Genomic DNA, 24,548 nt, shown 5'->3' with positions numbered 1-24,548 from the left:
AAAGACAGTGAATGGATGTGCCAGTGAGAAAACATCAAGAGCAATAATGCCCGACAACATGATATTATCAAACAGGATGGAAGGAGAGGAGATATGACATGGAGTTCCCAACAATATAAATTTCACTTCAAGAAATATCTAAAACCTGAAAAGGCTGTATTGAAACTTTGCTCCATGGACAACCCCAATTTAAAAAGAGGGATGCTGTGCAAAATGTAAACATAAACTAATATTTCATTCACAATAGAACACAGAAAACATATCAAATGTTTAAAGTAAGACATGATACTATTTCATAAATAACATGTATTCGATGGCAGGAACATGTCTCAAAAAAGTCGGGACGTGAGCAACAAAAAGCTGAAAAAGTAAAAAAAACACAGCTGAAGGAACATGATGCAACTAATAAGGTTAACTGGCAGCAGGTCAGGAAATTAAAAAAGAACCTTAAACAAGCAGAGTCACTCAGGAGTAATGGTAGGCAGATGTTCAGCAGTCCTCAAAAAACTCTTTCTATTGTGGAACAAATGGAATGACACCTGTGAGCCAGTTCAACTCGAGCTCCCATGTGATCCGCCCCACACGCTACACGCCACTTTCAAATGCACCCCTCTAATGTAGGCAGTCTATTAAAGCTGCAAAGCTCTCTGCCTCATGGTTGCGGCCATTGCTGCTGCCCTTCAACACAGCATCCAACAAAAGCTTGCACAAGGAGTGATGAAGCCGGAGCCCAGACGCCAAACTTAAATCAAAGCTTTGATGAAAGTTTGACTGACATTCAATTGAATGTTCCTTCATGTAAACTTTCCAAGTAAAGTGAAGTTACCTTTATTCATATAGCACTTATCAGCTGATCCAAAGTTGGCACCTAAATATATATATAACCTCCTCTGCTATTACTGTCAGAGCTCTTAGACCCTCTGAGAAGCTGCTTTTAGCACATTAGTTAAGCTGCCTTTGCAGAGACAGCTCCTTTAAAACACAACTTTTATTCTCCTTAACCTTTAACTGCATTTAATCATTTTTGTATTTCACATTTTTATTGTTTTATTTTTCACTTTTTAGTGAAGATATTTGTGTTAGATTTTACTTGGTGGTGGCTTTTACGCGCTTTCAGTCTGTTTCTGCTTTTGTTCTGTACAAATATTTAGTCAAATGTGGTGGTTTTAAAATGTGTATGAATAAATTTGATTTGATAATAGAGTAAAAACAGACACAGTAACAAAATTAACCAAGAAAAGAAATTAAAAGAAGTATAAAAAAAGTGAGTGAACCACTGAAAGAACAATTGTGATGATGACTTAAGTGTCCTTCTTGTCAAGACAGGAGTTAGTGTGTTAATAATATAATATTGAGCAATGCCATGTTGGGCTTTAAAACCAATTTATAACTTAAAATCAGTCAGGCATCTCTCTGGTAACCAGTTATGTGATTTATTTTTTGCCAGTTAGAAATCTAGTGGTTTTATTGTGAACTAACTGAATATAGTGTATCATGCAAAGTTTTATCCTTGAAACTTTGAATAAAGTGGGATGGACCAAATATGATTAATCCAGTTATATTTTCATTTAGTTGAAGTAAATTGCTTCCCAACTAGGTCTTCAGATGTCACAGAGAGATAAAACTGTCATCAGTACAACACTGATAGGAGACATTGTGCTCATCAAGGACTAAACCAAAGTCAGCATGAACAACAAGAAAGAAAACCTAAAATTAAACCCAGAAAGATTCCACATGTAATGGAAGCAATGGATGACATGTAGCTTCCTATTTTGATGAAAAGCAGTTCTCCTTGGCAGTTATGAAGTAAATCACTTTAATACTGTCCCCTGTAAACTGACTTAAACTTCCAGGCATCCCAGTAAAATGTTATGATCTACAGTTTCAAAGCTGCTAAAATCAAGGAGCGCTAAAAGAGCATATTAGCCAGAGTTGACAGTTAAAAGAATGTCATTATCGACCTTCAACAAGTTTCAAAGACTTTGGATATTCCATCATCTGCAGACCATAAAATCATCAAAAGATACAGAGAATATATAGATATTTCTGTGTGAAAGGACGCTCTCAAGGGGCACTACATTAAAAACAGACATGATTCTGTCATTGAAATCCCTACATGGGCTCAGGAACATGTCCAGAAATCATTGTCTGCAGTTCACCGTGCCTTCCACAAACGCAGGTTAAAGCTCTATCATTAAAAAAAACAAGCCATACCTGAACATGATCCAGAGACACTGCTGTCTTTTCTGGGCCAAAGTTCATTTAAAATGGATGCAGTCAAATTGGAAAACAGTTCATGGAGATCATAGACGTCACATCCTCCTGTCTAATGAGTAGAGGGACCACACAGCTTGTCATCAGCGCGATTCAAAAGCCTGCATCTCTGATGGTATAGGGGTGCATTAGTGCCGATGAAACGGGCAGCTTGCACATCTGGAAATGCTCCGTCAGTGCTGAGAGGTATCTTCAGGTTTTAGAGCAACATCTGCTACCATCCAGATGACGTCTTTTTCAGTGACAACAAAACAAAACAACAGGATTGCTTCGTAGTAGCAGAGTCTGGGTCCTAAACTGACATGTCGGCTTTCACCACCTATAAACATTTGGAGATTCATGAAAACCAAAATACAACAAAGAAAAAACAGGACTGTTAAGCAGATAGAATCCTGTATCAAGCAAGACTGGAACAACATTCCACTCTCAAAGGTCCAACAGCTGCTCTCCTCAGTTCCCAGATGTTTACAGAAGAAGAGGGGATGCTACACAGTGGTTAAAATGTCCCTGTCCCAACTTTTTTGAGACATGTTGCTGTCATCAAATTCTAGATGACCTAATATTTTTTGTAAAAAGTCAAATTTGTCACTTTCACTGTCTGAAAGTGATGTTTTCTCTGTTGTGAATTAAATATATGTTAATGATCATTGCATTCTGTTATAATTTACATTTTACACAGCGTCCCAACTTTTTGGGAAAAATATGTGTGTGTGTGTGTGTGTATAAGACAGATGGGATTTATCGACTCTCTTTTTCCTCCTAAGACCGTAAAGGACATCTCACCTGTGTGACTTGAGTGACCTTCTCAGTGACGTTCTGGGTTCGGTCTTTAACCTTGCTGGGTGCAATGATTTCAATCTCGGTGGGTGAAGGAGGTCTCATCCGGTCAGAGCCAAACGTGAGTGTGACCTGAGGGATGCGGCCGATGGTTCTATGTCTCATAAGGTCTGAGTCAGAGGTGGAGTTCAGAGCATTCGGCTTCAGATCTACAAAATTCAAATGCAAGCGGTGGTTTGAAAAAAAAAACACATCTAAAAATGAATTAAAATGATTAAAAACTGAAAGTGAGGTAGTTCTGTCTTTAAGGTTTTTGATAAAAATCTTATATGCATATGTGAAATATATAGTTCAAATAAAATGATAGTATGGGCATGTTTCTTTGAAATCTTTTTGGGTCCAAAGCAAAGAGTCCACAGTGAATTTGGGATAGGTCACGATCAGCCTCAAAGGCAAGATGGACATAAAAACATGGTGAAAATGAAAGAAAATGAGACAGTGTTAGAGTTCAGCCTGAGATTGGAGCCTGTATCCTGTACAGTTTTACCTCTAAATGATATTTCCCCTGTGAGAAGAAGGAGACAGATGTGCAGCGATGTGTAACTTTAACAGAAATGCAAAACAAACCCCTCACACTGAATATTGTGTCTTTACTAGAATAAACATCACTGAGATGCTCTGTGTTTTTCTTATGGTTTCTTTAACTGCATTATAGTTGGGAATTGTTACAAAATTACTCATAGTGATTTATATTTCATTCACACTTTCACTTTTTCCACTCAGTCACTCACTGCTGTAACTTCGGGGATCTCCAGGTTGACAGCTCCATTCTGTCCTCATGCCATCGATGTCATCCAGCGATGAGGCACGTCGGAGGCTGCGGATGCTGTCTCTTGAGCAGCTCCGAGGTAACATCCCCCGAGTAAAGGCGATGCTGGGGTCGAGCCGATCCGTCAGCAGGGAACACCGTTTGGTGGAGGACTGGGCTGCCGTTGAGGGGGGATCCAGGTCCTGCTCTATCAGAGCCTCCGTCTCAGACTGCATGCAACTCTCTTTGGAAGGGATCCGAAACTCTTTCAGTGGTACTTCCTCACTGTTTGGCTGTGAAAGGCAGAGAGTAACAGAGTAAGATGTCATTATTCTAACCATAAAGTATGGAAGAGCTCTGTATGTACTGTATGATCCATGTTTTCAAACATCGATTACTAGCAAGAACACATAGTGTGTGTCGTTCTTCTAAATATTGTCTGAATGGGTATCTATTCTGCTCCTAAAAGCAGAAACGGAGAGGAATGTCACTTCCATGCCAGAATATAAATTCCAACAGTCCCAACGTGTAAATTTGTCCGACCCATTAATGTTCCAGTTTCAGGTAAGGATATTGTCAGGAAGTCGCTTCACACAAGGTGCGATCCATCAAAGCAGAGGAAGTCTAAACAGAAATGAAGGAAGATTCTGGAAAGAGAAAGATAAACTGTGCGATGGTTGCTTTTCCTTCAAATCTTCCAGTTGGTGTCTTCTAGGGCTGAGAAAAGAGTCTTTGAATTTCAAATAGCTTTCACTGTTTTATGCAGAAAAGCAGCGTTAATGCCTGGAATTGCACAAAGATGTTAAAAGCCAACACCACAAGGCTGTTGTCACCACCTGATTTAGATGCAGAGCAGTCAGTTTTTTTGTGCTTTTCATGCATGATTGAAGAACAATAAACCATTAGCGTGGAGGTGGGGCACTTACATTTCAGTAAGTTAAAACTATGTAATTGCTGTGGAATTATTTATCTCCAGATTTTAGCATATCAAATGTAAGACTTGCTTGACATGCTTTGCATTGCATGATTTCTTTAGTGGTGCAGCTGTGTCAAACCATCTCACCTGGAGGTAGTCAACGACCACTCCTTCAAACTGATCTTTGGAGAGTGAAGGCCGTCGCATGGAGCGAAGTACCGGCAGCCTCATCTTCAACCTGCGATTCTGACCTGACAGAGAAACTGTGTTCAGCTTGGAAATGATCAAAACATTCAATTAATCTACTACAACTTTTCTGTAACTAAACATTTAATGATGATTTTTATACTTAGATTAATCAAAAAATCGTCTCTCCAAAAAAATTCTCACTGCACAGGTCTCTAAAGCTGCCAGTGTGCACCCATGCTGTCTAAAAAGAAATATCAAAAGATACGAATCAATGTAATAAATACAGCAAAGTAGCTACAAAACTGCATGTGACGATTCCTACTTTACATCTATAGTTAAAATTACAGCTGAAGTCTGAGCTTCTCTAGATGTTAAATGTTGAAGGACTTACAGTAAAGCCATCCTTGGGAGACTCTCTGCCTGAGACCTGACTTCTTCAGGGAAGGATCGATTAGCTCCTGGAAGTCAAGGATGTACATGATGACAAGTCCTTCTTCATTTTTAACAGGTACAATGTCCACGCGGCAAGGTCGACAGGTCCCTGTAGACAGAGAAAGAAAGAAATAAGAGAAACAAGGGGGCACCTGGATTTGAACCAGAGACCTCTTGATCTGCAGTCAAATGCTCTACCACTGAGCTATACCCCCGTGCTTACTGAAAACTGACCCATTACTAATCTTTTCATCTTTGAAGTGATGTGTCTATGGAAAGGGCGCTATGGAAGAATGAATCACCAACACTTCTGTCAAAGCTAACTTTATTCTGCAATCAGTGTGGTCTAAAAATAGAAGTAGGAGAGAGGGCAGCTCAGACAAACACACACACACCGGACCACTCTTATCCACACACATTGCCTGCATTCAGCCCCATTCAAAACCTCACACAGAGATTTAGTCCCGAAGTATAAAAAAATAAATAAAAAAATCAGCCTGTGAGAGCTGCGGACTTGCTCTGAATCGCATTGCTTGTGCACATTTCCCTGCTCGCTAAGCCTCAGAGCACAGTCGGAAGCAGGAGACCAAACAAATAAATGCTAAGTGGAATTGAACTGGCACGTTGATTGCATTTCCATGACAACAGCACGGCAGATCGCATGCCTCATGCCCAAATGCTAAAAGTATGAAAGTCTGTGTATGAATGACAACTTTGAATGCATTTGAGTTTAAATACAGTATCAATCCTGAGCGTGATGAGTCTTTGTGCCAGCAACAGACAGACAAGTGATCGTCCTACTTGATCCACTTCCCTTTTTATAGGTGAAGTAGATCAGAGACGTGAAATCAGATCTAAAACTGGTGTCAAGAGGAAATTAAGCTTTAGGAGGGAACATTCAGTGAAGTACAACTTAAATGTCAGTGTTTCTGATTTATTCATTTGTGTTTTCCTTCAACATTTTTACACAGAATCACTTTTCTTTGTCGAGAATTATTTGTAAAGTTTCTGTAACAAAGAGAAACAGGCTACAGTTGTGATGAGGTTCATAGTTGTGACTGTTAGGAAGAGATGGGAAAGGGATTATGGTTACACCAATATGGTGTAGCAGAAGAGGTAAAATAAAAGCAGGTTTTACAAAGAGATAAAGCATATCATGCTGAGTCTGTGTCCCTCCTGTCAGGCAGGAGACTCAGAGCCCACTGTTTGATTTAAATAATGATTATAAAACTCTGATTTGGCTGCTGACTGATTTTCAGGATCATGGAGAGCCTTGAGGTGGTCACCACTCGTGGCCGTGTGAGACTGAGATGTTCCTCCATATCCTTGTTTCAATGTTTGGTTATTCATGATCAGAATCCCAAAAAATGTGAGAAGACAAGTCTTCTGAGATTTTAAAAGTCGTCTACATGTTTCTGGATTGAAGCAGATCCTGGTTTTTATTAAAAGTATTAAAATAATGATTTTGTAGTTCAAGAAACGCGTCACTATGAATGTTAGCAAAAAGAAAGATTTCATTTTAAAGTAACAGAAAGAGGCCAAAATGACTGATTGGACCACATGTCTTGTAATAAGATGAATAATATAAAGTCCATAAATACAGAATAGAGAGCCATATGGAGGATTTTGGTGACTGTGTTGACAAGACAGTCAAGCTGTCCAGCAGATTAAATTTTGCGATGGCCAGAAGGCTTGCCAGGGTTATGAGGCAGCAAACAGTTTTGATTCTCTCCTTCCCAGCTCCTGATTCCACTTCCCTCTCCCTTTACTCCAGTGCCTCACCTTCCTTAGAATAGTAAAGGATCTCCACCTTGCGCTCCTCAGACCCAAGCAGGGCCTGTGCCAGCTGGGCCAGGGCACTCTTCATGGTGCCGGGGCCAACCAAGAACTGGCAGGTACAGGGCTGCTGCATGATCTCTGCTCTGGTAAAACCAAACATCTGGCAAAAGCCTTCGTTGCAGTAGATGATGCCACAGTTCTTCATCTGGGCGTTGGCAATCAGAAACTTGCGATCTGAAAGATGGGTAAAATATCATGTCATGTGACAGCTTAAGAAGGGAAGAAAAGGAATAAAGAAATGCAAGAAATAAAGCTGTTCAGCATAGTTTAACATCAATCACACTGAGATAATGTATAAGCATTCTTTGTCAATAGTTAAAAACATTCAGCTTTTTTCTAGTTTTCTGATTTATTCATGATATATTCACAGTACTGTTTATAAATAAATCTATACACAGTCTACAGTTTAATCAATCAGCCTAAAGTACAGTGTATTCAAATCCTCCTGCATAGCTTTGTGTCCAACGAGGTCTGCCATTTAATGGACGATTCTTCTTCCTCTTTGCTTGGAAATAAGCCGAAGTGGAACTAATTAAGTCCAGCTTTCCATGGTACTAACGTTATCAGACTTACCGTTTCTCCCAAGGGAGCAGGTGGGCAATTCGTTATAAAAGCCTCCGTAGCATCACAAGCACTCTCAGATAACATGTGGGAATCAGCCTGCGGATGTCTGTCAGGTTTAACCTTTTTGCACAGCATTTTTAAATCATCCACTTGGTCACAAAAATGGTTTCATTATTTGCTCATATTCTTATTTTCTTATTTTGTTTGTGTGGTTTCTGGAAGATTTTTTTTGCTTTATCATCTCAGATTATGGGCAACTGCACAATGCCTTGTTTTATTTTGTTTAATATAGATTATAATGTAGATTCAGTGAGGCAGCCATTTAGCTGTCTATCATCTTTAAATTATATTTAATGCAGTTTTTCCTCCTATCCACATGCAAAATAAATCAACAATTTTATACACTTTTTATTTAAAATAGCATCAAGCATAAAAACAGCTTAATATTTCATAATCTTTGTTATAAACGCATCACAAACTGTCCTGTCATGTTCATAAAAAGGCTTTGAATGTAGCTTAAGTTCTTTCTTTGGTGACCACAAAAAACATTGAAACATAGTTAAAGAACAGCTTTTATCTGCAAAATGGCTCTACTGTGCAATGTTGTATAGAGTAGCATAAACATGTAAACTGTACAGATGGATTCTGAAATGCTAATTTTCTTTTCTGAGGTGTAATGATCATGGTAAACATGACAAAAAACAAACATTCGAATTATTGGCTGAGTGGAAACTATGGTAATCTCTTATCGGATGGCAGCGCGTGAATGCAACACCACGTCTTCTCACCAGCAAATGACCCTCCCCGAGGGGTCAAACAGCTCTATTGATAATCTTTCACTCTGTGAGAACACTGGCAGCATCAAGTACAACAATAATGTTTTGTTTTTTTTCCAGGCTGTCAAATATTTGATGCTGAGTATTTCAGAGTTATGTTGCTCTCACGGAAATCCTCAGTAGTTATTTCATGCTGATATGCTATCCTGTTCCTGTTATCGATGATTGCAGTGTAAGCAGCTCCAGCACCATGATGCCCAAAATGCTGCATGACAGTGTTGTAGAGGAGTTTTGTTAGAAGGCTGCTAATGGAAGAGCTCAGTGAGCTGAATGAAAGGTACATATATAACCTCTGCGGCCCCTAACTGCCCCTTTTTATTAAGCTCTGGTGGAACTGGGTTATACAGCTGTTTGCTGCCCACACATATGAGAGCGGGGGACTCTTCTGTTAGACCTTCTCTTTAAAGTAAATGGCTGAGCTACTCTAGTGGAAAGCACATCCTGTCCAAAGTCATTATCTGGGGCTCAAAGCAGAAACACTGCTCGTCACACCGTTGCTTAGCAGCACCACTGTGGCACATGCACTCACCTGGTTGTGCACATGGCTGTGCGTGCACACGTACACACATTTAGGGACACTGTAAAGGCATTATATAATAAAACCTTTCTCAATGTCTCTTGAAAGATTCATGCATTATTGGCTCCAAATCTGATTGGACTAAAACAGACTAAGAGTCAGCAATCAACTATTTCTCCATGTTTGGGCAGTATCTAATCAGGATAGCAGGGTTATTTTCAGTCTTACATATCCAGTACGGTATGAGCAATGCATTGAGAATACAATTATGCACAGGGGAAATTTACTACACCACACCAGATATATTGGATGTGGGGTTTTATAGTCTTTTTGATTTACACACTTTATAAACAAAGACCTGAAATACTGATAAGCATTTTAAAGCACAACTTGTAAGCTTTAAGTATAGAGGGAAGAAAAAGTAAGCCAAGGTCAACATCTGCGTTTTATCAGAAGCCCGGTTGCAGGAGAACATTTTTTTTTCTTTCTAAATGTGTGAGGTGGTCTCCTTTTGCAGCCCGTGGAACATGTGAGCTAATGGAACATAAGGCATTAGGTGAGCACTTACTGATACACACACATGCAGGTGCAAAACCCTAAAGCATAAAAGCAGCAACGGAGGTCTGTCAGCATCACAGATCCAAACAAGATAGGATCATTTAATGTCATCATGACAAATAAACAGCATGACAATCTGCCAGCTGCTCAGCAATAAGTGTGCCCAAATGAATTTGACAGAACAAAAACAAACGTGTTTAAAAAGATAAGGGACTCAAAAGCGAACAAACAAGGTTTTAACTACATTAGCAATCCTGATACTTTGTGGATTGTTGGCCTTTACTGAGACTGATGATCCACAAGCTGTTAGCTAGTTTTTCTTTTTTTAAAAAATAGGGAAGGTTTAATTGGTAATTGGGGTTGTTTTAGAGTAAAAAACAAACAACAACAACAACTAATAATTACTATAAATATGTTTTTTGGCACATTCTGGGCCCTGGTCACAGTGTTGATATCAGCCATGTGTTCAGAGTCAACTCATTTAAGGGCACTTACTTTGCTCGTCGAATTTCCTGATGATAGTGTCCAAGTAGGTGTTCTGGAGCGCAACATGACCGCGTCTCACAGGCATTTTGGCACAGAAAGACTGTACGTCCCCGACACATGAACCTCACTGGTTTCAAATAAACACCAAATTAAACTAAATCTGAAGTGTCACCAATGAGAGAAGTAATCTTGGTCCCCTTGTAGGAGAGATGGTGCAAAAGCAGTTTCGTTGTTGTCCCCGCGATGCCGCTGATGGTGAGGGATGAAGCCCTGGTGAATGATGGAGCGGAGGATTGGTTGCCGGGGCGATAGCAGATGCAGGATGTTGCACGCGGAAAATGCGGGGAGGGGGGCGAAGTAGACTAGGGTGATGTGAAAGCCATGTGCCACAACAGTCGTCTGTTAAGTGAGAAGAACCTGTTGTGGGAGAAAGTTGTGAACAAAAGCTGTGACGCGCAGGATCCGTCAGTTTGTTTTACGACCGCAGCATTCTCCCTCAAGTTTGCACACCGAGCGATAAGGACGACAGAGAAGAAGCTTCTATTTGCCACAGTCCCAAATCCACTCCCCTTCCACCGCCCCCCGGCTAAAAAAGTGACTGTCAACATAAATTACCAAACCACAGCGGAAACACGTTATTTATTTATTTCAAAATAAACTTTCTAAGTTCCCTTTGGGAAAAGATCAAAGTCCACAAAGATGTGCATTATCTCCTGTCCATTGTGATATTGCGTTAACCTTTCTTTATGAAACCTCTCACTGGGTAATGTTTGTGTCGTACCTCTGATTGTTATTTCCTGCATTTTTAAGCGTCTCTAAACTTGCTCGAACACCATCAGTCCAAAGAAGGACGTTGTGATGCATGTTATTTGCACCAGTGGACCCGTTTTGCCAGTTTCACTGTTTACAATTATTAGTGTTTTCTTAGCGAATTTTTTATCAGCTTTGTTCAGTCGACAGCGAGGTGTTTTAATTTGAACTGTTCATCCTGAAGTAATGTTTAGTTTACTATAGATAACTTGACAGTGATCTGAGACTGACAGAGTGCAGACCTCTCATCAGTCTACCCTGTTTCATTATACATCACAAGCCCCTGTGCTCAAAAATAGCAGCATCCGCTTTCTGTGTGGGAGAAATGACACTACTGAAGTATTATAAAGGTGTAAGGTTAAAGTTGTGAGACCGTGCATGGTTGGTTCAGAGGATGTGCTTTTTAAGCAAATTTTTGTGGGGGAGATATTGCAAATGCCGAGTGGGCTGGTATTATGAATCACACCACAATGATGCACTACATGAATGCCACTAAAGCAGAAAAGGAGCTGTCAAACAAAAAAGGAATCAGAGATGAAATATGAAAACAAAACGTGGCTTTAAAAGTTTGTGAGAGGACAAGAGGTTTTAAACACTGATGGATTTTGCCATCCTTCAGCAGCAGACTTTGATAACTTGATTTGTTTGGTTACAAATGTGATCGACTCAGAATTGACGAGAACAAAACGAAATGAGATTCAGCTCTGACATCTTCAGCTTTTACCTGGACCCCGGTCATCTAAATAAAGGCCCCAATCCTCTGCTTTCACTCAAAGAGGTGACATTTACCTGGCAACGCCACTGCATTCAGAGAAAGACCAGACATTCAGGCGTACATAAAGTTCACTTTGGGAAGTGACTTCTTGACACAAACACACTGCACATCGCTAGGTTTGTTTGGGGAAAGCTGCCACAGAGCTGTTTCATTGACCAACAATACTGAGTGGTGTTTACAGCTAAGAGGCATTTTATGGCCGGTCGATCCATATTCTCTTCATTACCTCTGAAAACAGAGACAATACTCATATTCGTAATTTGATTCTATGATATTTCATGTACTATCTCTCTCATGGCTGATACACTGATTCGGTTTACCCTTGTTGTTTGCTGTTTTAATCACACTGTAAGAGAAAAAAATCACGTGGTAATCACCAGAAATTAAGAACGTGTGACAGAATCACATCAAAAGACCACTCACAGTCATCTGAGCTGGCATGTTGGTCACCTGTACGTCCCAGAAGTCATCATTCCACTTTGTTCAAAGAAAACTAGCTGTCGTGGGCATGTGTTCAATGATATGGTGGCTCAGACCCTCAGGGGTGTTTGGAGATCAGAGGGAATGTGGTTGCTCTGTGTTTTGTCTAAATGGTCTTGATGAAATGAGGGCTAAAATTAACCAAAGAGCACACATGCCTTTTTGTGACCCTTTGGTGTGAGTGCAAAGTAAGACAGGAATGCGAGGGCAGCGAAAGAAAGAATAATTGCCGCAGTGCTCGATGATCCATGTGAGCTTAGAGCCGCTGTGGTATCACGCTGATGATATTATCTGAACTAAAAAGTAAATCTTGTAGTACGTTTACACCTCCTAAAATAAATAAATAAATACACGAGTTGATTATCTTTTTGGTTTCTTATTAATTGAAACATTTTGAAGAATGCGTGAAAAAGGTATATTTTGTATAGATGTGCTGCTGTTGGTACTGATCACTACTTAATTCACCTCTTGCACATCTGTATTATTCAAAAAGAGATAAGTAACATTATCACTGTTGTAAGTTCGTCCACTGAATATTTCATAATTAATCATAATTAATTGAGTCATCCTTTGGGCTCCAAAACATCAGAGAATAACTGATTTTACCTGCCACAATATTATTGTGAAGTTGCTTTTCATGTCTGAACGCTTGAAAATACAAAGTTCAGTCTCATAAAATCAACAAAAACAGCTTGAACCAGGGCAAATAGCATTAATTCATAATCAAAACACAGCTGATTGTTTTCTGTTTGACAATCATAATTATGAAAGTGTGACACGGCTCGATGAAGAAAAACTATACTTAATTACACAACTGTGAGTTTTCTCGGGGTCAGTTCATGGGTCAATTCTGGTGGATATCCATCCCCCCAAAAATGTTGCTTATTCTCACAAAACCAGGTGGTTGTGAGTGTTCATTTACGCTTTACACATGCTATATACATACACGACAGCTGTTGTCATCTCACACCATCTATGGGAAGACAACCAGTTTAAAATGTACATCACTTGAACCTTTGTGGAAAATGATTGGCCAGGAAAAAGCCAGACGTCAAGGCTCGGGCCCTTGACCGCCTGAGGGTTTTATCTGCACGGAATTCCTTCAGCTCAGGGTCGCCTTCGGCGCAGACCTGAGACCCTCCATACTTCTGATAAGAGCTGAGCCAAACAGAAACATTTTGTACACCACACGTACTGAGCTGCTGAGTTATAATTCAATGCACACATTAGAGCCATACACATAAAAAAGAAGATTTCCAGTGATATTTTTTATGCCGTTTTTGTGCAGTTCTTTCAAAGCTCTAGATGAAAAATTTAATTCATTAGTCTAAACACAAAGCTTATTTAGAAATACCAAGTAAATGGGGTAATAGTCTGCATTTCCAGACTTGGAAAGTCATGCACACTCTTTAATTACACAAATGTTTAGTTTAGCCAATAATAATCATCCACAGATGCATTTCAAAAGTATTTCTTGACCATATAGTTGAGACTTTTGATGTCACCGGACTCTCACCCTGTACTACTTAAGCAGCAGATAGAAACATAAGACATCCACAGCACAGGAACCTTTAGCTCAGTCTGTTAGATGACAGCTGCTGTTTGTCTTCTGCCTTCCACTTTAGCTTTTCCCTTTAGATTACAGACTGACCTATTTTTGTAATAGTTTTCACACAGTTTGATAGCAACTGAGTGTTGTTTGGAACCTTGCAGACAGAACAGTCACCATTTTGGTCCTTGACTACAGCTGGAAACACCTGCTGGAGTGTTATTGGTGACCTCAATAAGCAGCCTAATTTTTTACTCTGGAGGCGCAAGTTGATTCAGAGGCTGAACTGACTCTTAAAAAGTATGTGACACTTGTTTTTTCAAAGTCAATCTTACAATAATACTCACATTCCAATGATATAGTAAAATATTTAGTGCATGGAAATCGTTGACTGCTGCTGAAATGATCACTTTTATTATAAAACATCTATAAATGTTTATGGGAAATTAACAGCAAACTTCAGGAGTTTGAGTGAGACAAGCTAGTTGCATGACTTTAAATTTATGTTGTATTTTCTTCAGTACAAAGTTCTCTGGACAGTGTTTATACTCAGAGCTGCAGTCACTTGATTTGTTTAAACTTAGGAGCCTCATCCTGGCTTTTTATTTTGGAATGTACCAGCATTTGTAACATGGGTATACATTTTGTTCCTTATCCCTCACACTCAAAGCACTTTTAAACACTCAAACAAACCTAATAGAATTTTGAACTATGAATGAGTGCATAAAGGAAAGGAAACTGCTTTTTTTTGTAAGATTGAGATCTGGTGTTTGTTAATCCATTGGAGATGTTTATATATATATATTATATGTATCTCAAGCGACACTATTTCTGGCCACAAATCAGGTCTCTTCCTGGACGAACAGTAACAGTCATAATGAACCCAGCTGCTCAGTGTTAGAACCCGCCTGAAGGGCAGAAACAATCAGCTTTGAGTAGAGTCTGTCGGCTGCTGTCAGCCGTCTAATACCCTGAAGTTATCTGGAACTGTCAGCATACGTAACACTCATTCACAGAAACTAGACCTGATATATTGCATGCATGTGTCAGTTTTGAATCAGAAATGAGAAAATATAAGCATGAAAATATCATGATAAATGAATCCAGAGCCTGTTATGAAGGCTTTTTGTGTAAAAAAAATAAAGGCACCGTCTACAATAAACAAAATCTTTTATTATTGTTACGTAACATCATTGACTGTAGCACTGGTCAAAACTAATGTTATGGTCACATCTATCAAAAAATATCATTAGAAAGAGAAAGAGGAGATGGGGTTGAGACTCAGGGGTAGAAGGTGGAGTGCATGACTCACAAGGTGTCCTTGGTGACGAGCACCGACACATTCAGCTTGTCACTCTCATTAGAGGCACTGCCTGTCAGCATGCTTCAGTCAGAGCTTCCAACAAAGTCAGGACTTGGATGAGTGTTTTCGCTGTGACGTGTCCATCCCTTCAACCCCTTTCTAGCTCGCTCCAGTGTCCTCTCCTTTAATGAAATAAAACAGAGACAGCACTGCACTGCTCTCCTCTGGCTGTGCGTCTCTCTCTGACATCATGTCAACACCAAAGAAGCTGGCTGACGTTTTCGGATCAGAGAGACAGGAGGACAAAGGTGGCGTGAGCTTGCACACCTTCAACCTGACCCTGCCTGTGCTTATTATCACCGTGGCGTCAGAAATTATTATGTCTTTGTCAAGAAGTGTTCAAGAATGTACAGATGATGCAGAGGACTGGTGTTAAGGTGCTGGGAAAATTTTAAAGGTTTTAAAAACTTTTTTTTTCTAATTTGTTTTGGCTGATTACACCTGGCGTCCAGGCTGTGTAGATTTGTACAGAGCCTGTTCCTTTTGTTGTAGCTGTAGATGGGGAAGCTCACTCTGTTTGTTAGGATGGTGCTAAGTGGGAAACCACACTCAGACATGAGTGTGATCTTATGAAAAAAAGTCACGAGCTGCGGAAGGTAAAAGTGAAGAGAATTAAATATAGCAATTTGTTCAGATTTAAGTGTCAAAAATCTGTTTAACTCTGGGCGTCTTAGGTGTTACAGACACATGTGCATGCACGCAGGAATTTAGAAACAAGGAGCAGATAAAGCTCCCGTAAAAACAAGAATAGCACCAGATAAATTCACACCAGTCCAAAAGCTCCTGTGACATACATAAATCTCTCATTCCTTACCTAAATCCAATTTAGACTTAAACCTAGACTCTTTCCTGTCCCTCTTTTGCCCCATTTCACGTCCACATAACCACACATCAACCTCCACGATACTACAAATAGCATGAATACGATCACAACTTTTCAAGGCCTCTTCTATGGCAGCTAATTGGAATCTATGCTAAAATCTGGTCTGTCAGCTCAAGTTAAAATTAAGAAAATTAAAAGTAATTTACAGTTTATTTTTTCTCTTACTAGAATAGGCTACAGTTCATTTAGATTGGACTACAGCAACAGCAAGATAGATGTTTTCAGCTGATATTAAGTAGTTTGATGGTTATGCAATGGCTGAAAGGCAGTTAAATGGATTAGAATGAAGGTGATGATGAGCAATGATGAAAAGCTGAATGATACAACGATAGAATGAAGAAGGGCAGTTTTGGGGTATGGAAATAAAAACAGGAATAGTATGCAATGTTGAGCATTAACAATTCCCAGAATGAGGACTCGATGGGAAAGCTGGTCTTTAAAGTTCAAGGAAGATCTTTGTGCTCAGTAGTTGATTCCTTAATGATCTGAAAAGAAAGAGATCAGAAATATAAATGAGAAACAGAGCACTTCCCTGGTGGGGTGGGTGTGCTGAATTATTTGCATATTTGTGACCAACATTGCCATCAAGAGGGCATGTATGAGAGGTGCAATGTACAGGTGGAGGAATTACGCTGCTTGTTGTGTTTCAGCACATACCTCCCCATCCCTGGTCTCCACAGTCCGAACCAGGATGCTCCTCTTCACATGAGCCTCTGGGGTCCTCGTGTCCAAATTAGTTTCTAAGCAGTAAAAAGGATGGAAATTGAAGGTATTTAGTGCAGCTTCAAAATACAAAATTCTGCACAGAAGTGTTTTCTACTGTCATAAAGTAAACGATGCAGTCTATTTACAAGCATTTGAAACAATGGATTTGATGGAGTTTGTTTCACTTTTTTTATCACAATGATTTGAAAACTGTGTCATTGAATTTCTTTGTTGGGATATGTTTACAGTTAACAGGGTCCACATATTATTGGGGATTACCCCAATGTTTCCCTCCAGTGCCACAATCAGACAAAAATGCTCTGTTTTCTGCTAAGAAACATGGTACCAAATTACTCAGCTTCAAAGTTCTGTGACCAAAAGAAAAAAGAGTCCAAGTGACGGAAAATACGAGAGTCGTTTTTGCTGCTGACCTCTAAACTGCATGTTGGCAAAGCTCTGAACTGGAATGGTGATCCTGATAGAAAAGATAAGAAAAGCAATATTATTATTGTAATGAGATTTATGCTAATGTCATAACCAAACGGTCTGCCACATGCTGGCTCACCTGCTCTCTTCTCCCTCCAGTAGTTTCCTATAGGTGGCTATCTCAATGTCCAGAGCCAGTTTGACATTGAGGAGATCCTGGTACTCCTGCAGATGCCTTGCCATCTCCTCTTTCAGCGCTTGGATCTCGTCTTCCAGGCGGCCCACCGTATCTTGGTAACCAGCTGTCTCCATGGCACAGCGGTCCTCCAGCTCACGCAGTTGGCGTTCAAGAGCCTCATTCTTAAGAAGAGAAGAGAACATCACATTTAGACTTTGATATTAATATATTAGCCTAAAAGACACGAGTGCCTGATTGTCAGAGAATCCCACAGATTCAACACAAATATGTAACTGAGAAAAACAGCAGGGACAAATCTCTGTTATTTGGCTAGTTCTCATGTCATCTCGTCTGTAGTTAAGTGGACTCACTGTGCCACGGAGAGCATCCAAGTCACAGGTCAACACCTGGATCTGACGGCGATACTCATTGCCCTCCTGCTTGGCCTGGCGAAGGGCTTCTGCATTTCTGTTGGCTGCATCAGTCAGGTCAGCAAACTGTGACAAACACACAATGTGAGAGCCAGTTTGTAAGTCTAACATTTGATATCCTCCTTGTTTCTTTATAACATATTTTGCACAGGTTGTAAAGTCAAAAACATGGTGAATCTCACAAATTACATCCTTCCAAAACACAACATTAAGGGAAAGTTACATCCAACTTCATTTGGCAAGAAAGCATTCTACTTCAGAGCCCAGTATGTTTAAGAAAGGTTATAATTTGAGTGCTCTGACCTTGGATCTATACCATTCCTCCGTCTCATGCATGTTTGAAGTGGCCATGGTTTCATACTGAACCCTGATATCTCTCAAAGCAGCAGTTAAGTCTGGTTTGGACACATCCAAATCAACGTGGACCTGTTGGGCCATGATATGCTCCTGAAACTCATGTAGCTCCTGAAAGGAAGAAAGTAAGAGAGTAAAGATTTTGCTAAAATCATAGAAATTGTAAGTAACTGTAGATAAAGTAGCTTTTTTTTGTTTCTTTCTTTTTTACCTTCCTTTAAAGCTTCAGTCTTACCTCCTCATGAATTTTCTTCAGGAAGTTTATTTCATCCTGCAAAGCTTCAACCTTCCTCTCCAGCTGGACACGATTGAGAGATGCCTCATCCACATCCTATTTCAAAGAATGAATTTCATCCATGGATGGAATTGGATAGTCAGAAATAGTGAATATGTAAATAATTCAGTATGTGATTCCAGGAGAGAAGATTACCTGTCTGAAGGTATTCAAATTGTTCTCCGCGTCCTGCCTGAGTCCAATCTCCTCTTGCAATCTAAGTCACAAAAGGCACAATAATCATTAAAGTTCTGAGCAGATTATTGAAACCAATCAAACTTGAGACCAAAAACGCTAATATTGAAGGAAAATACTTAAAGATTCCCGTCTTTTGTGACGGAGGGTGATTCTTGGGTAAAATTTACAATTTACAAAAAAGTTTTTTTTTTTATCGTGATGGCCTTAGAAATTGGCATAATTAATATGAGAAAAGTCACTAAGAGTTCAGAGTTCTGAATCTGATGTGTCTAATGACTGCAGTTTTCCATTAATGTAACCGTCCTTAACCCTGTTCTGTTTGTCGTTTGTTGTCTACTACCTCTTCAGTTTTAGGACCACATTGTTGTGGCATTTTATGTGCTGTGTTTTTTAAATAGACTTGTGGGTCTACAATGCACTTTTTTATTTGAAAGAAGAAAAAAAGATATAAGACATTTTTTCTTTGTGTTTATTTGATTCCAACTCTATATTTTTAATATAGAGATTAATCGTGAGTTAACTAAGGAAAAATGTGATTAATCACGATTAAATAAAATAATTGTTTGACAGCCCCACTACAAAAGCTTTTAACAGACAAAAATCTACAAAAGCACACCACAAAAATGCTAGTTATGCTACAGTGAATGAGAGCATCGGTTCTCTTTCCAGCTCTTACTCAGCATCATCAAGAGGGAACAAGCACAGAGTTAAACTGTAATTCAAATGAGACTGTTGAGCTGAAGAGGTGAAGATTTATTTCATGCAATTGATTGGGCTTTCCCTGAGTGCTTCAGTGCTGCCCCTCATGTTACAGGCGACAAGTAGGGTTCAGACATCTCACACATCATTACACATTCACTCCAATTTAACAGCCAGAGGCCTTTCCCACGGGACAGAATACACTTCCATAAGAACAGCCTTGCACACAGACAGACACCACCTCCTAATCCATCTGCCACACACACACAGACACAGACATGAAACCATAAACACTCAGACTCAGAGTAACATCTGCACAGCTTCTCGCAGAGTTTGTTGAACAGAGTGCTGCACAGAGAGCAGCATGAATCACAAAGCTGACCTCTGACCCTCCCAGCCTCTGCATCGCTATTCACTCTTCCATCTTTCAGGGAACCAGCAGCTGCTTTGTCAGAGAGCAGAGGACTCTGACCTTCCCACCCTTCCAATCAGTCTCTCTCAAGATGAAATTAAATTGAAGATTCAATCCACGTGTGCACCGTAGAAGGCAGGCTATGTGACGTCAGTGAATTAATGTTTTGGAGTTAAAGGAGACAAAAGAACATCTGCCTGGCTGCCTGTCCCCTTTGTGGTGGGCCACTATTGTGTTTGCCTCATTCCTCCACACTCACTCAGTGGCGATCGGGGGTTTAGTCGGGATCAAGTTTGTAAAGAGGGATCCAGGAGTAAAGCTTGGCCAGACCACAGTGGTCTGCATTCCAACAAATCACAAACAAAACCAAATCTCCATTTAAATGCACTTGTAATAAAAAAAAAACCCTGAGACATGCAAGGAATCTATTTGTGCCAAGATACACCAAATCTTGTCTAGTTTAATTGGCTTTCTCCTGGCCCTTGAATCCCAAATAAGAGTAAAAAGCATCAATAGTAAATCAAGGCCAAGCCGACCAAAAGCTGTCTACACGTCTGTGAGAAATCTTTCATAGTTTAAAGATAGAAAATTCTACAGGATGCATCCTGAGTGTTATTAGACTTTACCCAACTAGACGAAAGACTAAAAAATGAATAAAATCCAAAAATCTTTGCACACTTCAAGTAAGATAAAACCTCACTTTTATTTTAGTCTTATAGCAGTAAAAGTCTTTATTTGAAGAGAGATTCTTTAGTTTTGGAACTAAAATAAGAAACGGTTGGATTGCTGTTCATTCCTGTGAATCTGAGGTTTTGTCTGACAACATAAATCTCACTTGTCTTGTCTTGAGATTTAAGTAAAGGAGTTTGAATGATCTTGTTTTTACTTCCAAGATCGTTCCCTTTGAATACATTTAAATCTCATAAAGGACTAAGAGACACAAAGGGCTGGTACCACTGTGTGATCGTGCATCCAACTGTTGTGATCCTCCGGCCCTTTCTTTTACCTCTGCTTTAGCGTGCCCACATCTGCAGCGAGGTTGTCCCTCTCAATCTCCAGCCGAGCCTTGCCAGCAGTCAGACCATCCACCTGCCGGCGTAGCTCTCTGAGCTCCTCCTGGTAAACATCTCCCAAGCGACTAGGCTCCTTCCCTTTCAACTGGTTCAGCTCTGCCACCAGCATCTTGTTCTGCTGCTCCAGCAGGCGCACCTTCTCTATGTAACTGGCAAAGCGGTCATTAAGCCCCATCATCTCCATTTTCTCATTTGTGCGGGTTTCTTTGTACTGGGCTTTCATCAAGGAATCAGCTGAGAAGTCCAAACGGTCCCCTGGGCTCCCCAGCAGCAGGGCTGCGTTGGCAGAGCCCAGCGAGATCCGAGATATGGGGCTGGCGTGGGTGATATTTCGAGAGGTGCCATGCCAGGAGAGGCGGCTAGAAGACAAGCTACCAATCCTGGCTCCTGTGCTGCCTGAGCCCTGAGGCCCAAACCTTTTCCTGTACGAGGACTGGACTCTCTGGGTCTCCATGGTGGGGAATAAGCTCACTCGGGGCATAAACAGGGCTTTTATAGGAGAAGCAAACCCCCCAAGTCCAAAGCAGAGAGGCCACAGGGTGGGGCAGGGAGAAGGGAGGGTGGCAGGCAATGAATGGGACAAAAAGGGAGAGCGAAGGGGTGGTTTACATGACACTCAAAAAGCTGTGTGCCAGGGATTGTCTGTGTTCGTCCACTCAACTACAAATGTCTCCTGGCTTTCTCCTCCTCTCCCCCTTTCCTCCCTTCTGCCCGGCCTCTGACTCACTCTTTCTTTCAGTCTTACGTTCACCCCTTTTTGTCTTACTCTCTTTCTTTCTGTTCCAACTGAATGAAAAGGAATGTGTGACAGGGTCTGGCCGCAAATTTAACCTGGCCACACATGCACTCTCACAAAAACAGAAACAGTTTGATCAAACTGAAGCACGACTGGAAGCAATTCTTACTCACAGATCAGAAAACATAACGGTGAAATAAAAATCTATCCAAGGAAACAGTGTTATTGCAAACGCATCAGATATGTCCACTGACAGCTACACAGCAGATAAAGCATGTAAGCCCTGAGCTGATTCTCCTGTTTTTTCAAGACAAAGTTTAGGCTGTGAAAGTGATCTACTCATATTAATTTGCACAAATGTGTCTATTTGTTGGAGAAATTAATGATTATGATAACAAACTACCTTAATCAATGTCCATTTATAATTTTGTTGTATGCAATAAAGCCTCTAATCCCAAAAATGACAGTTAAAGTGAAATCTGTTACTTTTAAAATTCTGTTTTGGTCCAATCGTAACATATCTACATTGGTCTGACCATCACACTGCAGGAGAATATGCTCATTTTTACTATAAACAGAGGAGGAAAGTAGCTGAAGCTCCCAGTAAGATTGTAAGACTCGGAGATGTTCACTGTGTTAGGGTTATTAGACATCCTGCCGGTTCCAAAGACAGATGGATGGTCGAGTTGAGGGGGAGTAGGATGTGAGGAGGAGGGGTCGAAGAGTGCAAACCTAATCTGAACTTCAGGATGACTAACAGAGGCAGCATTACAAAACCCTTTTCATCCATTACCTTGACAACCACATAGCTGACTATATCAGAGCACTTAAGTACATATTCTTCTTGAGTTCTTTTTCCAGTAGATGTCGTGGAGATGAGATTTAAACCAGCTGCCAGATTCCTTCTGGAAATGTGGTTCCTTAAGACCAGAAAAATAAAAGGCATGAGGGTCCTTTAACACAACATGTTCCTGAAAGTCTACTATTATGAAACAACAAAATTAAAAACAGAAGCTGACAAGACACAAGTAAAAGTGATAAAAATCGCAGAATACTATGGCTTCATTGGCTTGATGAGGTAAATCAGTTGGAGTGTAAGAACTATTCCCTTTTTTTCTTTAGTCTTTAATCAGCTGCAAAGAAAAAACAACAATTCACAACTTTGTCATTTTCCTATCATGCTCTCTCTATATATTCCCCATTACCCTCAACAGTGTTAGAATCCATTTGTTTACATTTTTGGATTGCTTTTTTCCTTTCAATCTAATTAGCCTTTGATGTGTCTGTATCTATATAAATGTAATAGTTACTGGGATTTATCACAAAACAGAAAGCTAATCTCTAAGGATTTCACCAAGGAATGAAAACCAGTGGCAACAAAGGGAAAAAGCAAGAGGGATTCATAAAAAAAAAGCTTTCCGACACCCATTTGATAAATATCCATCAAAAATGTAACGTTAACTCTTATTTGCACTTCTGTTCTTGTAACATCCAACTTACAAGAACAGAAGCATGGTTAACTGCTATTTTGCCACCGGCAGTAAAACCACAACAACAGTGGTAAACAAAGGATTTCTTTGGGTCATAGAGTCACAGGGAGTGGAAACCAGTGGTACTGGGAGACAGTGAATAAAGCCTCTTTGACTTTACTATCTGGGCCCTGAGTGTTGTTTCTGTAAAAGAAGAAAAATGTCAACACAGTGTCTTGAATTCCAATTGGTCTCTGTTAATAGAGGTTAAACGAGATGGCACACTAAGTCTGGCAGAGATTTGTTGATTTAAAAGGCTCCATCTCTAAGGATTGATAGCATGGTTACAATCATTACAGTGACACTAATTGTTGCGGCTCACTGGATGTTTTAGACAGTCACTGCCGTTGCCTTAGATCTGGTCACTGAGGTAATATATCCTGATGATTAAACATCCACACGTAGAGAGTGTGAAAGCAGATATGTAGACCTCTGCTTCTACTCCCTCCCTGTTGATGGAGTCACTGAGGGGCCAAGTCAAACATCTGATTGATGCATTTGACTTGGAGAGACCATCTTATCTGCAGGACATACAATGAAAAGAGGTGCACACTTTATTGTTGCTGGTCAAGATATCATGGTTGCCAGATTTGTTTGAGTTATTTGGCATTTATTGTGACCCTCTTAAGTACCATACTTCAACCCCATTGTTATCTGAATGTACATGACCACATACCAAAGTGAGTCCTTACCAGTGAGAAGGAAACGCCACAGTCTCGGCTCCACCCTCGGCTCCACCTCCTCAGTACACCAAGGCCATACATGGTGTAAATAAACAAAGTGCAGGCCTTGATCTAAAATGCTAACTTAATTATCAGCTAGTTTCTCCTTTCACATCAGATCTTGCACTAAATTAAACAAGATTAACTTTAAACACAGAGTTAGTCCTTATTAGTCAAAGCATACACACACTAAAGACAAAGCAGAACAGATCACAAAGAACTTTGTAACTGCTGCATGAATCTAAATGATCAACCCAGTGGAAGCTGAAAAAATAAGTTAAAAAAAAAACCTTTAAATAACAAGTAGAAATGGTTGCCTCAGTTAGCTGCATGCAAGGCAATGGTTTTGGAAACTGCTGAGGCCCTCCCCCTTTCTGGTCTCTGTTGGGTTTCCTCCTGCTGGAGCTTGCAGCCAGTTAGACAATTGTCTCCCCATGTTGCCACTGGCAACGAGTCGGACTTTGACAGAAACAACTGAATATAAAAAAAAATACTTGATGAAATAAAGGAATCTATTACATTCTTTTAAATTTAGTTGATCTAATTGATTACTATTTGTTTGGATCTCACAGGTTCTCACTAAAATAATACAAGTTTTCACTTATAGCTTCTCAAAACATCTTTAATCTGATATCAAACCCACCTATTGAGAGGACCCCTTGACTGATATCTCCCTCACTCTCTTGATATTCTGCTGTACATCATAGTAAAATGATAAGTATATCTCATATAAAAACAGTTTGAATGTGTACATG

At 40.1% G+C, this 24,548-nt stretch overlaps 2 protein-coding genes and 1 non-coding gene across 4 annotated transcripts in view; all 3 read right to left on the bottom strand.

The window, feature by feature from the left end:
* kcnh6a (potassium voltage-gated channel, subfamily H (eag-related), member 6a) overlaps positions 1 to 10,706 on the bottom strand; it is a 28,284-nt gene extending 17,578 nt beyond the window's left edge. For both annotated transcript variants that reach the window (XM_072369302.1, XM_072369303.1), the window contains exons 1-6: positions 10,206 to 10,706; positions 7,179 to 7,409; positions 5,356 to 5,505; positions 4,923 to 5,026; positions 3,843 to 4,152; positions 3,058 to 3,260 (exon numbers count right to left, since the gene is read on the bottom strand). In XM_072369302.1, coding sequence (XP_072225403.1) covers positions 3,058 to 3,260; positions 3,843 to 4,152; positions 4,923 to 5,026; positions 5,356 to 5,505; positions 7,179 to 7,409; positions 10,206 to 10,281 — 1,074 coding nt within the window. In that variant the 5' untranslated portion in view covers positions 10,282 to 10,706. The remainder of the gene's footprint in view (positions 1 to 3,057; positions 3,261 to 3,842; positions 4,153 to 4,922; positions 5,027 to 5,355; positions 5,506 to 7,178; positions 7,410 to 10,205) is intronic.
* trnac-gca (transfer RNA cysteine (anticodon GCA)) lies at positions 5,540 to 5,611 on the bottom strand. The gene has a single exon. It is a non-coding gene; the product is annotated as a tRNA-Cys (tRNA).
* A 4,257-nt stretch (positions 10,707 to 14,963) lies between the features above and the next one.
* gfap (glial fibrillary acidic protein) lies at positions 14,964 to 21,305 on the bottom strand. The gene is made up of 9 exons (XM_072369558.1): positions 20,740 to 21,305; positions 18,581 to 18,641; positions 18,386 to 18,481; positions 18,100 to 18,261; positions 17,737 to 17,862; positions 17,327 to 17,547; positions 17,193 to 17,236; positions 16,714 to 16,796; positions 14,964 to 16,541 (listed from the first exon to the last, which is right to left on the bottom strand). Exons 1-9 carry the CDS (start codon positions 21,285 to 21,287, stop codon positions 16,500 to 16,502), a joined length of 1,383 nt encoding a protein of 460 aa, XP_072225659.1. The 5' UTR covers positions 21,288 to 21,305; the 3' UTR covers positions 14,964 to 16,499.
* Between the last annotated feature and the right edge of the window lie 3,243 nt (positions 21,306 to 24,548).

This window comes from Leuresthes tenuis, unplaced genomic scaffold (assembly GCF_036924035.1).
Source record: "Leuresthes tenuis unplaced genomic scaffold, fLeuTen1.0.hap1 SCAF_17, whole genome shotgun sequence".
Classification (NCBI taxonomy): Eukaryota; Metazoa; Chordata; class Actinopteri; order Atheriniformes; family Atherinopsidae; genus Leuresthes; species Leuresthes tenuis.
This window is presented reverse-complemented; position numbering and strand designations above follow the sequence as displayed.

Coding starts and splice junctions, on each gene's coding strand:
- gfap (XM_072369558.1), bottom strand. CDS start 21,287: ATGCCCCGAGTGAGCTTATTCCCCACCATGGAGACCCAGAGAGTCCAG. Junction 18,642..20,739: donor GTGGGCACGCTAAAGCAGAG/GTAAAAGAAAGG, acceptor TTTGTGACTTAG/ATTGCAAGAGGAGATTGGAC. Junction 17,237..17,326: donor CTGGAGGGAGAAGAGAGCAG/GTGAGCCAGCAT, acceptor CTTTTCTATCAG/GATCACCATTCCAGTTCAGA.